Source organism: Suricata suricatta, chromosome 11 (assembly GCF_006229205.1).
Source record: "Suricata suricatta isolate VVHF042 chromosome 11, meerkat_22Aug2017_6uvM2_HiC, whole genome shotgun sequence".
Classification (NCBI taxonomy): domain Eukaryota; kingdom Metazoa; phylum Chordata; class Mammalia; order Carnivora; family Herpestidae; genus Suricata; species Suricata suricatta.
Window position 1 is genome coordinate 49,547,155 of NC_043710.1, and position 12,432 is coordinate 49,559,586.

General features: G+C 40.8%; 1 protein-coding gene across 1 annotated transcript in view; it reads right to left on the bottom strand.

Annotated features, from left to right (window-relative positions):
* NLRP14 (NLR family pyrin domain containing 14) overlaps positions 1 to 11,851 on the bottom strand; it is a 35,335-nt gene extending 23,484 nt beyond the window's left edge. The window contains exons 1-4 of the mRNA XM_029915376.1: positions 11,547 to 11,851; positions 10,720 to 10,778; positions 4,921 to 6,518; positions 1,198 to 1,362 (exon numbers count right to left, since the gene is read on the bottom strand). Of these exons, the coding sequence (XP_029771236.1) occupies positions 1,198 to 1,362; positions 4,921 to 6,518; positions 10,720 to 10,778; positions 11,547 to 11,847 (2,123 nt within the window). The 5' untranslated portion in view covers positions 11,848 to 11,851. The remainder of the gene's footprint in view (positions 1 to 1,197; positions 1,363 to 4,920; positions 6,519 to 10,719; positions 10,779 to 11,546) is intronic.
* Between the last annotated feature and the right edge of the window lie 581 nt (positions 11,852 to 12,432).

Below are 12,432 nucleotides of genomic sequence, written 5' to 3' on the forward strand. Positions count from 1 at the left end.
GTTAGCCAGGATGAGAAGCAGCAGGAACTTTCATATATTGCGGGTATGACTACCCAATGGCACAACCACTCTAAAGAGCTGGTTGTTAGTTTCTTAACAGGTTAAACATCCATCTGTGAACTAGCAGTTCCATTCCTAAATATCAACCCAGGAGATCAGAATGTATATCACTCACTCACACACACACACACACACACACACACACACACACACAAAATCCGTGTGAGGTCTACCCAGGGGTCTATTCAAAAGAGAATGAACGAGCTGCAGTAGGTCATACAATGGAATGCTTACATCAGCAATAAAAAGAAACAAGCTATTGGGGTGCCTGAGTGGCTCAGTCAGTTGAGCGTCCAGCTTCACCTCAGGTCATGATCTCACAGTTTGTGGGTTCGAGCCCCACAGCGGGCTCTGCACTGACAGCTAGCTCAGAGCCTGAAGCCTGTCTTCAGACTCTCTGTCTCCCTCTCTCACTGACCCTCCCCTGCTCATGCTGTCTCTCTCGCTCTCCAACAGAAATATTAAAAAAAAACAGAAAGAAAAGAAACAAGCTACTAAAACATGCAACTACATGGGTAAATTTTTAAAATATTTTGTTGAGCAAAGGAATACAGACAAAACACGTGCATACTATATGAAGCAGTCAAAACTATTTACAAGACCAGACAAAGCTAATCTATAGTTCTAAATCTAGAAATTGTTTGCCTTTTAGACTGGATAGGGTAAGAAAACTAATAGAAGGGGGTAGAAGGAAACTTCCAGAGGTGACGGAATTATTTTCTATCTTGTTTTGGGTATTAGTTACATAGGTATATGCAATCATCAAGCTTGACTAGATACTATCTGTACTTCCGTAAATGTAAATTATTAACAGAAAAAACTAAAAAGAAAAAATAGTATACTCCAGAACTTATCTTTAAAAATGCTATTGAGCTACCTAGAATGCCTTACTTTGCTGTGTTCTGCTTCCATCTACAAATTTCCTTATTGGGCCTCAAAAAACACATGTCAATAGCTGCTACCCTCCCAGAACAAGTTAGTTATGCTTCCACACCCTCAGAGGTTTCCACTGGTAGTGTTCTTAAAGTAGTTTACACCATGGATTTTAAATATTTACAATTGGATCCCCTTAATAAGTAGCAAATGGGACAAAGAAAAGAGTTGGAGTAACTCCATTTAATTTCTTGTCAAACTTACAATAGTCTTTGTAGTTTACAGTTTGGATGCCGCAATTCTTGATAAAAAGTCTTCATGGCTAATTCATTGAGGTTGCTATGACACAGGTTCAATTCTCTCAAGTGCTCATTTGTATGAAGCACTGAACAGAGATCTTGCCAACAATGGGTAATGCAACCACCATCCCTTCGCCTAAATAGTTGAGAAAAAGAAAAGATCGATGTATTTATTTCATTCAGAGCAACTGTCAGAAGATGGTGTTGGGTGAAAGGAAGTATACCCTGGAAATGGTGAGTGCATCAGAGCAGGTCTAGCATGGGCACAGTAAACCTGAAAACCCTCCGCTTGGCACTCCAAAGGCTTTGATTGCCTAGTAACTCCTCACTCCCTCGACATACTTCAACATACAAAACTACACTAGAGAGACTTTACTTTGGAGGAAGAGACTTAGGAAGGACAACGGTGAGGTCGTCAAATACCCAAAGAGCCAGCATCAAGAAGAAAAGTAAGAGTACAAAGAGTAAGAACAGGAGTAATGAGGAGATATCTGGGGACAAGGTGGAGATGAAGAAGCCCAGGTGGAGCTCCAGTTCTCCAGTTTACTCACTATGTTACTTTAGGGAAGTCACATCAGTTCTAGGAGCTCTGAGCTCTCTTCATCTATGAAATGGAAATTCCATCTCCCTTCACAAGACTGAGGATTTAACAGTTTAGTGCATACACAAGGGCACTTTGTAAATTTGTAAATGTTGTATAATTTAACTATTAGGCATACAATTGACAAACATTATAAACAAAGGTTAGTAAAGTATAAAGCAGAGGACAGCCTTATGATTATAAGCAAAAGCTCTATACCAAACAGTCCTGAGTCCCAACTCTGCCTTTCACTAAACTGACTGACTCTGGCAACACCCCTAACCAAGATGATGAGCCTCAGTTTCTTCATCTTGAATAAGATAACAGTATCTATTTCTTAGGATTACTGTGAAGATTCAATAAGAATCTATAGAAAATGCTTAGTAAATGTTTCCCATTGTAAATGCTAACAACTGGTAGCTGCTTTTATATTAAAATAAATAAAAGTCTAGCACATTGCCTTATACAAATAGTTGCTATAGGAGAGGGGGAAAAAGTATCTTTTTCCCCTGTGGCCTCCTAGGTTCTCCCTGGGGCCCTATAAACTGGATGGACAAAAGACAGATTAATAAAAGTATACAATTGTATTAACACGTGCATTGTGGACCCACTCAGGAGGAAAGCTGTGTTAAGTAATTCAGAGGTGTAGGAACAGTTTGGATTTATATAGCCAATGGGAGTGGGAGAAAGGCAGGTGGAGAAAAAGCACTTGTGGAAAAACAAAGGACTTGTTGGAAAGATAAATGGACCCTTAAGAGAAAAGAGAAGAGATATGATCGTTGTGGACACTTGGGTGTGGTGCCAACTTCTGTCTCCAAAAAGAAATTAGAGAAATTGCTTCCAGAGAGGAGATGTGTGACTGTCCAGTTCTTTTCAGAGGCTCTGCTTGTAGGTAGGTAAGGGGTTTCAGGAACTCAAATGCTTTCAACTCAAAAGCATCTTCTGGGGTGGCATATCCTGATCTCCTTCACTACTCAAAAAATATTGGTTTCCCCAAACCTTACTTAAAAATTGGACTGAATAACATGGCAGAGTGCTGGTCTCTATATCACCTGAGGTCTTAAATTTGAGAAAACTAGGCAATATATCATTCATTCAAACATTCCGTGCTTACTATGTAGAAATGCTGTGGGAGGGGTGCATGGGTGACTTAGCCAGTTAAGTGTCTGACTCTTGATTTCAGATCAGTTCATAATCTCACGGTTTGTAAGTTTGGGCACCGATTCAGGCTCTGCACTTACAGTGAAGAGCCTGCTTGGGATTACCCGCCTCTCTCTCTCTCCCTTTCCCCCCACTGATGTACATGCTCTGTGTCCAAAAACAAACAAACAAAAAAGCTTATTTAAAAAACAAAGAAATGTCATATGATATAACAGTGAACAAGAAAGACAGCGATGCTGTTGAGTTTACAACATAGTTTTGTTGTAGAAGACACTGACCCACCTATAATGTGCCTCTTAAAATACTGAGTTTCTCAGATTCCAATTTTAGCAACAAGGTCAATTCTAGTATTAGATAACACTAGAACATAGGTGAGGGGAAGGTAGCCTGAGGACTAGCAATATAATAGCCAGAATGCCTTCCTAATGTTTACTATTGGGCATAAAAGACATTCTAAGGCCCTAGGTTCAATCACATCTTAAATTTTTTTTTTTTTTACTATTTATTTTTTGAGAGAGAGAGAGAGAGTGTGTGTGAGTAGGGGAGGCAGAGAGAGAGAGAGGGAGACACATAATCTGAAGCAGGCTTCAGGCTCCGAGCTGCCAGTACAGAGCCCGGCGCGGGGCTTGAACCCACAAGCTGTGAGATCATGACCTGTGCTGAAGTGGGATGCTTAGCCGACTGAGCCACCCAGGTGCCCCATCAATCACATCTTTAAACAGAACCACTAAGTCAGAATTGAGAAAACAGACTAAACGAGATTACTTACAGCACCCCAAGGACAGTAAACGTCATGGCATCCGAGCCTAGAATTCCCACTCCCACAGCTGAAGAGAAATGAATGTATGTCCTCACAAGGGACGTGGCTCTGTGAGTGTACATAATGGCAACGAGGCAGTGTGGGTCAAGCTGGAAAACCAAGGACTTACAATCCTATGTAGGACCTCAGTCAAGTTAGTATCTTTGATACCTCAGGGTTTTTACTAGTAAAATGGAAATAAGAGCAACTGCCTAGGATTGTTGAAAGACTACATGAGCTGGGACTTAGAGGACTGCACCTATCAAGCAGACACTAGCTGTTATCTGATGTGTGTTGAATCAACAATAGCGCGCTTACTTTCCAGGCAAACTTCTCTGAATCACAGTTTTGTAATCCTAAAAATAAACTGAGATATGCTTTTGGCCAGCATCGAATTGGATGAGAGGTTAAATACCCCATGCACTAGATAACTATATACCACATAGTTATGCCCTCAATTTTAGTTAAATCTGGAGCTAATCACATAGGTGAATTCTTCCCCCAGACATAGGTGGGGTCAGAAAAGGCAATTCAAGGAAGGGATGAGGATAAAATAATAGACATAAAACTCTAAAGACTCATTTATTCTTTCAAAATAGTCATTCAGGTCCTACTATTTCTTACCCACAACGGACTCTCTCCGGTTAGGTGTTAAATGGCTGAGACCTCTGATGAACTACACAGCATAGGCTGACCTATGTCTAGGCTACAGGGAAGGTAAGCTAGGTTGGCAGCTTACAGGGGAACATAGCTCAGATAATGCCATGTGTACACCAGTTTCAGCAAGAAATTCATATCCCCTTGTTCTCCTGGAGGGCATTATTTTTAAAGCTAAACATGTGTACCATACTGGGTGCAACTGTGTGCTAGGATGTGACCTGAAGACTATTTCTAGTTGTTGAGGATGTTAACAGGTGACAGGTCACAGCCAAGCCCCTTTCTTGGCATTGTCCTCAGGCCAAGAGAGCCACTTTAGGCAAATTTTTGTCCTTTCCTCACCAGTAGCTATGCCTGGTATAGAAGGGGTTTCAGTGCTTGGCCTCCCTGCCTCAAAGTAGGACAGGCCTGAAGGTTACCCTGGCTCTGGGACCTCAGCTAAACAATTCCTCCCCTCCCACCACTCCCTGCTGGGGCTTTTCCATGCTTACCAAATTTCATCTGGAAGGCTTGAGTTTAACATCTTCTCAAACACCACAGTTATGGACAGTTTCATGGTCTGTAAACATCGGCAGTGCTTAAGGCAGACTGAAGACACAAGCAAATGGATTTTCCCACAAATATTAATGACAACCTTTTGGAAATAGCTCATTGCCTGGCTTATATATGCTTCGTCTTGAGTCTCATACAGATAGTAAAACAACTCCAGAAACTCCACCTGTGCCGGAATATCTTCACTGTTCCTCAGCGTCTCCAGCCACTGAAGGATCTTCCATTTTATCTCTAGTGACATTTTGCAGTTAAAAGTTTTCTCCAGTTCTTTTACTTGATCTTCATTCAAAAGGCCAAACAAAAAGCATTTCATCTGTGTCAGATGGGGGTCTTTAGAACACTTGCTTTCAAGCAACAGCTTCAAATCTTCCAAAGACTGAAAGGAATTCTCCCTGGTTCCCCATTTGTCTTGCATCACATAGAACAGAGCTGCAAGAAACTCCTGAACATGCAGGAGGGTGAACATGTAGCAATTTTCATATTCTGCGTCCTTCTGAAGAATATTCAGGTCCAGGAAAACTGACACATCAGAATTAGATAAGCCATGCCTTCTGAGATTTTCCCTGTAAAATACAGATGTCATGTTCCACACTCCTTTGGCAGCCAAGTGGCACAGCCTGATCAGTTGGGTTTGGGTGGGTAGACTAGGACCATTTCTGCCTACTGGTGAAAACAAGCTAGAGACATAGCAGGTAAACAGAGTTGTTGTTGTTTTACAGGTTAACATGATGTCACCACCCTTCTCCATTTGCTGCTCCAGACAGGTGCAAAGGAGCCAGCACACCAGGGGCACTTTACACATGCTAAAAACCATCTCGTTGCTTCTTAGTGAACTGAATACCTGCAAAGCTCTCTTTCGGTCTTCAAAACACTGATAAATATACTCCTCTCTGGCACCTTTCGACATACCCAGCAGCTCAACAGGATGTGGATTCTTCAACAAAGGCTTCAGTTTCTTCCAAGCTGTGAGTCTTGTTGTCACCAATAAGGATGACTCAGGGAGCATCACTTTCCTCAGAAGACTACTCAGAAGGAAGGACACTGGATGTATCTGGGTCCAGTCCTCGCACAGCACAGACTCAGGTTCCTCAAAGGCAAAGTTCAGCTCATCAAAACTATCAATGATAAAAAGGAGACTACTGGGCTGGGACATGATCCTTTCAATGGGGCCTTCGGTGCTGGGCCAGTCCTTTGATATCATTTGAACAAAATTTCGTTCACTCAACTGGTTGATTTCCCTTGCGTTGAGATAAAAGACATAGCTAAACCTCTGCTGGTAGAGACTGCCCTGGGCCCAGTCTACCATTGCTTTTCTCACCAAGGTTGTTTTTCCGACTCCAGCAGGCCCCTGGAGCACCACTGTCTGTGGCTGCTCACCGGTTTTCACATCCACATCAAACAGATGTTCCAACAGTTCGTGATCTTTCTGAGCAACTCCAGGATGGAAATTTTCAGGTTCTCCAAACAAACACTTCTTATCCCATGTGATACAATATTTTTCCTTTATTTGGGTTCGGTATTCTGTTCCATCACCTAAGTTTGTTTGAATGGAGTAGGAAAAAAAAAAAAAACAAAGATACACATGATCAAAGCAAATTCTATAAATTGTAGTGTTAAGAACACTGAACTTGAAGTCAAGAATAAGCAATGAAAGCAATGATATGTGCTCAAATCAAAGTGCAACTGGTTAAGAACATAAGTAAAACTAATAAGCAAACATGTTCTCATAGATTTAAAACCTGCAAAAGAAACTAACAAAACAAAACTGATCATGCAGAAGAATGAATTTATGGTAGAAAGTAAAAATTAGATTTGCTTTAAAAAATATGTTATCTCTGCGGTGTTCAGCTGGCTGAGTCAGTAGAGCACCCAGCTCTTGACCCTGGGGTTGTGAGTTCAAACCCCATGTTGGGCATGGAGCCTACTTAAAAAAAAGAGAAAGAAATATGTTCTGTTCTTTGTACTTTTCCTCTACAGAGAAAAAAAGATGACATGTGGAGGACAGAGTCATCATCCAGATGAAAAAAGAACACAGGTCAACAATTAACCATGATAGCCAGGGAAGACCTGAAGACATATCTGAATCTACAGATCAAAATAATCTACCTTATAGTAAAATATGAAGAATAGTGGACATTGAAGCATAGCTGAAGAATAACTTAAAATAAAGAAAAATATTCCCTTCTCTAGATAGGTCTCCCTAGGCCTGGGAAACAAAAGCAAACTATTGAGAGGCACTTGTTGTCTCAGTCAGTTAAGCGTCAACTTAAGCTCAGGTCATGATCTTGCAGTCTGTGAGTTTGAGCCCCATGTCAAACTGTCTGGGCTGTCAGCACAGAGCCTGGAGCCTGCTTCGGATTCTGTATCTCCTTCTGTCTCTGCCCCTCCCCTGCTCATGCTCTATTTCTCTCTCTCTCTCTCTCTCTCTCTCTTAAAAATAAATGAACATGTAAAAAAAATTTTTTTAAAGCAAACTATTGGGACTTCATCAAAATAAAAATCTTCTGCAGAGCAAAAGAAACAATAAACAAAACTAAAAGACAACCTACTGAATGGGAGAAGATATTTGCAAATATATCCGATAAAGGGTTAGTACTAAAATATAATAAGAACTTCTACAACTTAGGGTGCCTGGGCTCAGTCAGTAGAACACACAACTCTTGGTCTTGGGGTTGTAAGTTCAAGCCCCATATTGGGTGCAGAGATTCCTTAAATATCTTTTTAAATTTTTTTAAGTTTTTATTTGTTTTGAGAGACAGAGAGAGAGCGAGCAAGCGAGCTAGAGAGAGAGAGAGACAGAGAGAGAGTGAGCGAGCGAGCGAGCTAGAGAGAGAGAGAGAGAGAGTGAGCGAGTGAGCAAGTGCACAAGCAGGGGAGGGACAGAGAGAAGGAGAGACAGAATCCCAAGCAGGCTCCACACCATCAGTGCAGAGCCTGAGTTGATGCTTGATCTCACAAACAGTGAGATTATGACCTGAGTCAAGATCAAGAGTTGGATGCTTAACCGACTAAGCTACCCAGGTGCCCCAATAAATTTTATTTTTAAAAAAAGAACTTCTACAACTCAACACCAAAAAAACCCAAATAATCTAATTAAAAGTAGGCAGAAGACATGAATAGACATTTCTCTAAAGAAAAACATCCATATGGCCAACAGACACAATGAAAGATGCTCAACATCACTCATCAGGGAAATACAAATCAAAACCATAATGAGAGATCACCTCACACCTGTCAGAATGGCTAAAATCAACAAGTGTTGGAGAGGATGTGGAAAAAAAAAGAACCCTTATACACTGCTGGTGGGATGCAAACTGGTGCAGCCATTATGGAAAACAGAATGGAGGTTCCTCAAAAAATTAAAAATAGAACTACCATACAATCCAGTAATTCCACTACTGGATATTTACCCAAAGAATATGAAAACACTAATTCAAAAATGTTATTGCAGCATTACTTAAAAGAGCTAAGAAACAGAAGCAGCCTAAGTGCTTACTGATAGGTGAATGAATAAATAAAAAGTGGTGTATATATATATATACAATGGAATATTACTTAGCCATAAGAAAGAATGAAATCTTGCCATTTGCAACAATATGGACAGAGCTAGAGAGTATATTGCTAAGCAAAATAAGTCAGAGAAAGACAAATATCACATGATTTCACTCATGGGTGAAGTTTAAGAAACAAAATAAATGGACAAAGAAAAAAGAAAAAAAGACAAACCAAAAATGAGAATCTCAACTACAGAGAACAAACTGATGGTTACAAAAGGGGCGGTGGGTGAAGGGATGGGTGAAGTAAGTGGTGGGGATAAGAGTACACTTAACATGATGAGCACTTGAGGAACGTGTAGAATTGCTGAATTACTATATTGTATGCCTGAAACTACTAAAATACTGTGTGTTAACTATACTTGAATGAAACCTATATTCCTAAGTGTCCAAGCTAAGTGAAAATATAGTTTCACCCTTACATAGTTAAATCCAATTCCTTCTTTAGATCTTAAATGTCACTACTCAGAGCAGCTTTCTCTGCACCCCAATGCTAGAATAGTTCTCTTTCATATTTCTCAAAACATGCTATATTTGGGGCGCCTGGGTGGCTCAGTCAGTTAAGGGTCTGGCTTCAGCTCAGGTCATGATCTTACGGTTCGTGGGTTTGGGCCCCGCATCAAGCTCTGTGCTGACAGCTAGTTCAGAGCCTAGAACCTGCTTTAGATTCTGTGTCTCCCTCTCTCTCTGACCCTCCCCTGCTCACGCTGTCTGTCTCTCAAAAATACATAAAAAATTAAAAAAAATTTTAATGCTATATTTTCAATCACAGCACATCTCACAAGCTACAATTAATTTTATAGTAAATAATTATTTTCTTTATTCTACCAGGGCATTCAGTACAAACATCTAACACAAGTCATGTCCCACTAGATTATGCTTAGATCTCTTCCAGAAGGTAGGTATTAAAAGCAGATACTCTTTCTTTTTATGGTGTAATATTTAGTTGAGTGTAACACTTAAAAGAAAATTGGGATTATGAGGATGATGGTCTCTCAAAAATAAATAAACATTAAAAATTAAAAAGCAAAGTGTGAGCAGAGGAGGGGCAGAGAGAGAGGGGGGACAGAGGATCGAAAGAGGGCTCTGTGCTGATAGCAGTGACCTGACACAAAGTCAGACACTGAACTGACTGAGCCACCCAGGTGCCCCTAGGAGGATGACCTTTACTTTGTTCATTATACTTTTATCTGTCTTCCAAATGTTTTAATAGTTAATTTCTATGAGATGGAATCCTAATTTCCTAAATTTATGACCTGTAATAAATACCACAAGAATAAACTTCCTTATACTGAATCAGAAATTAAGGCCAAAGCAGAAAATTATCTTCAAGATCACTTAACACATTAAGCAATTTTTATTTATTAATGCTTGAAATAAAGCAGGTATCAATTACTTCTTGAGTAAAATAATGTGGCACAGGGATGCCCAGGTGGCTCAGTTGTTAACCAACTCTTAGTTTCAGCTCAGGTCATGATCTCATGGTTCATGGGTTTGAGCCCCAAATTGGGCTCTGCATGGACAGCATGGAGCCTGCTTGTGATTCTCTCTCGGTCTCTCTCTATACACCCTGCTTGTTCTCTCTCAAATAAACATTTAAAAAAATAATGTAGCCCATCATAAAGCAGCATAGCTGGGTTAAGAATGATTTCTTACCTGATCCAGTTTCTTACTACTGTGATTCCATTTATACAAACTAGAATTCAACTACATAGAATTTAAAATAAAAGCAGGGGCGGGGGTGGAAATGGTATTGAACTAAGACTAAGAAGACCTGGTTCTAGAAACTATATGATCCATGCACTAGTTGGTCACCACTCATGGAACTCCATTATAGCATCATTTCTAAGGAAAAGGAGTAGATGTGACAAGTCAAATAGTCCCTGCCAAACTCAGGGCCTTTCCAACCTATAAAATAAAATGTGAATATACCCTTCTTCATCAGACTATGAACTTCTGACTGAGCATTTCCAAATCCTACTCTCACTGAGGCCCTGAATTAAAACAGCCTGGATTCTGACTTGGCCAGGAAGCCACTTTTATTCACTCTTTTTGAATAATCATCAACAGGTAGTATATTAGAAGTTAACAGGAGCTGAGCTGTCTCCTGGGGCATAAATTCCCATCACATTTCAAACACTCAACCTCCTCCCAAATCTTACGACAAAACAAAAACCCAAACATCTGCTCACCCTGTTCCTCTTGTGTCCTGGCATCCTCTGGTCCCAGGGAATGGACTGTCCCTGCAACAGGTTCCAACAAGATTGTGAGATTCACCAAAAACAAGGAGAACGTTAGTGATAGTCACAACAGGGGCCAGAATGGTCTTCAGTGGTCCAATTCTAGGACATCTGGGCTTAAGAAAAGTAGAGCCAACAGAGCCTCAGACTCCACCAGCTTAGCTGGGGGACATGATGTGTCAGCAGCACTGCAGCAGGACCTCTTGTGAGGCCCTCTATCCTGTAATTAGGGCGAGTGGTCAAGTCTAAGCCTGATTCCTGGTCTACACTGACCTCACAGGATACAGTGAGGTTCCTAGAAAATAATGAATACATATTTTGTACCTGTCCATCCTTATAAAGTATGAGTAAGGAAATTTTGATGTCTATAATATTTCACACTTAGAAATGGCTAGAAATATCGGCTTGGCTTATGCCCCTTAACAAAATTTTGTCCATTCCTCATGTGTTAGCAAAGATCTTAAATCATATTTGAAATTACTTAAAATTTAGTGCAACCTAGGAGTATGTGCAGTCAGGCACAGGAACACCAGATGGGATCACTCTTATCACTCAATTCCTTTAATCATCCTAATTGGTACAAGACAGATGAATTACCCCCAATTAAGGATCCAGGCTGAGTAACAATACTCAAAACCCTCCTGCACCTTCAGTGTTTCTCAAATGATCTAATAATGGTTTAATCCCCAAGTCCTTTTTGTAGAATCATCCCAATGGGCCTCAGGAAGCATAGCCTTCTCCCAGCCCCGGATAGGTCCCGGCATCACTCACAGTTGATCTCTGCTTTTGCTCTCTCACACAAATCCTTCAGGTTCATTTTGCCAAAGACTTTGAGAGCCACATCCCAGGCTTGTTCCCCCGGATAATATTTGTTTATCAAATTAGCCAGGTCTTCTCGCTTGGCCTTCTTCACCTCAGCCCAGGGTATCTGGCAGCACCCAGATTCCATGGTCTCATTCTTCAGAAGTAACTTGAATTTATTCAATTCCTCTTTGTTTAGCTCCTCCAAATACAAGAGCAGCCCAAAATCAGGAAAGAAAGAAGATGAAGACCCATCCGTCATCTTGTTCATGGATCAATTCTCAGGCTTCAGTGGGGGAGACATAAAAGAATGTGAATAAACAGGACTGATAGAAAAGATTAGAAAAACAAAATACCTATAAAAATACAAATTCGACAAACATGTGTTGAAGCCCAGCGTATTAGGCTCAGTACTGACCTAGCACCCCCTAGAACATATTTGCTGTCATAAAAATATGCCTCTAACACAGACCACTGGATGTTTCTTCCACCTTCCCAGAGTCACTCCCAGTCCTGCCACTTATGAGCTATAAGAAATGAAGGCAATCCATCTCTTTGAGCCTCAGTTTAATCTCCTGCAAAGTGAGAGAGAATCACCCTCAGAGAACCGTGGTATGGATTAAATGAGGTAGAGTTCATGTATCACCCGGCACAGAATAGACTCCTACTAAGTACTGGCAACGCTCCTCATCCCTTGCTCCCCCACCAACACCTGACCTAGATCTCAGCCTGTAAAACACTGTTATAGCACTTCACCAATGCAGCATTATTCTTGAAGCTCAGTTAGAATATGCCATCATCTACCTCTTCTGGTCAGGTTATCTCTAGTCACACATCCATACACAGCCAATGAGGG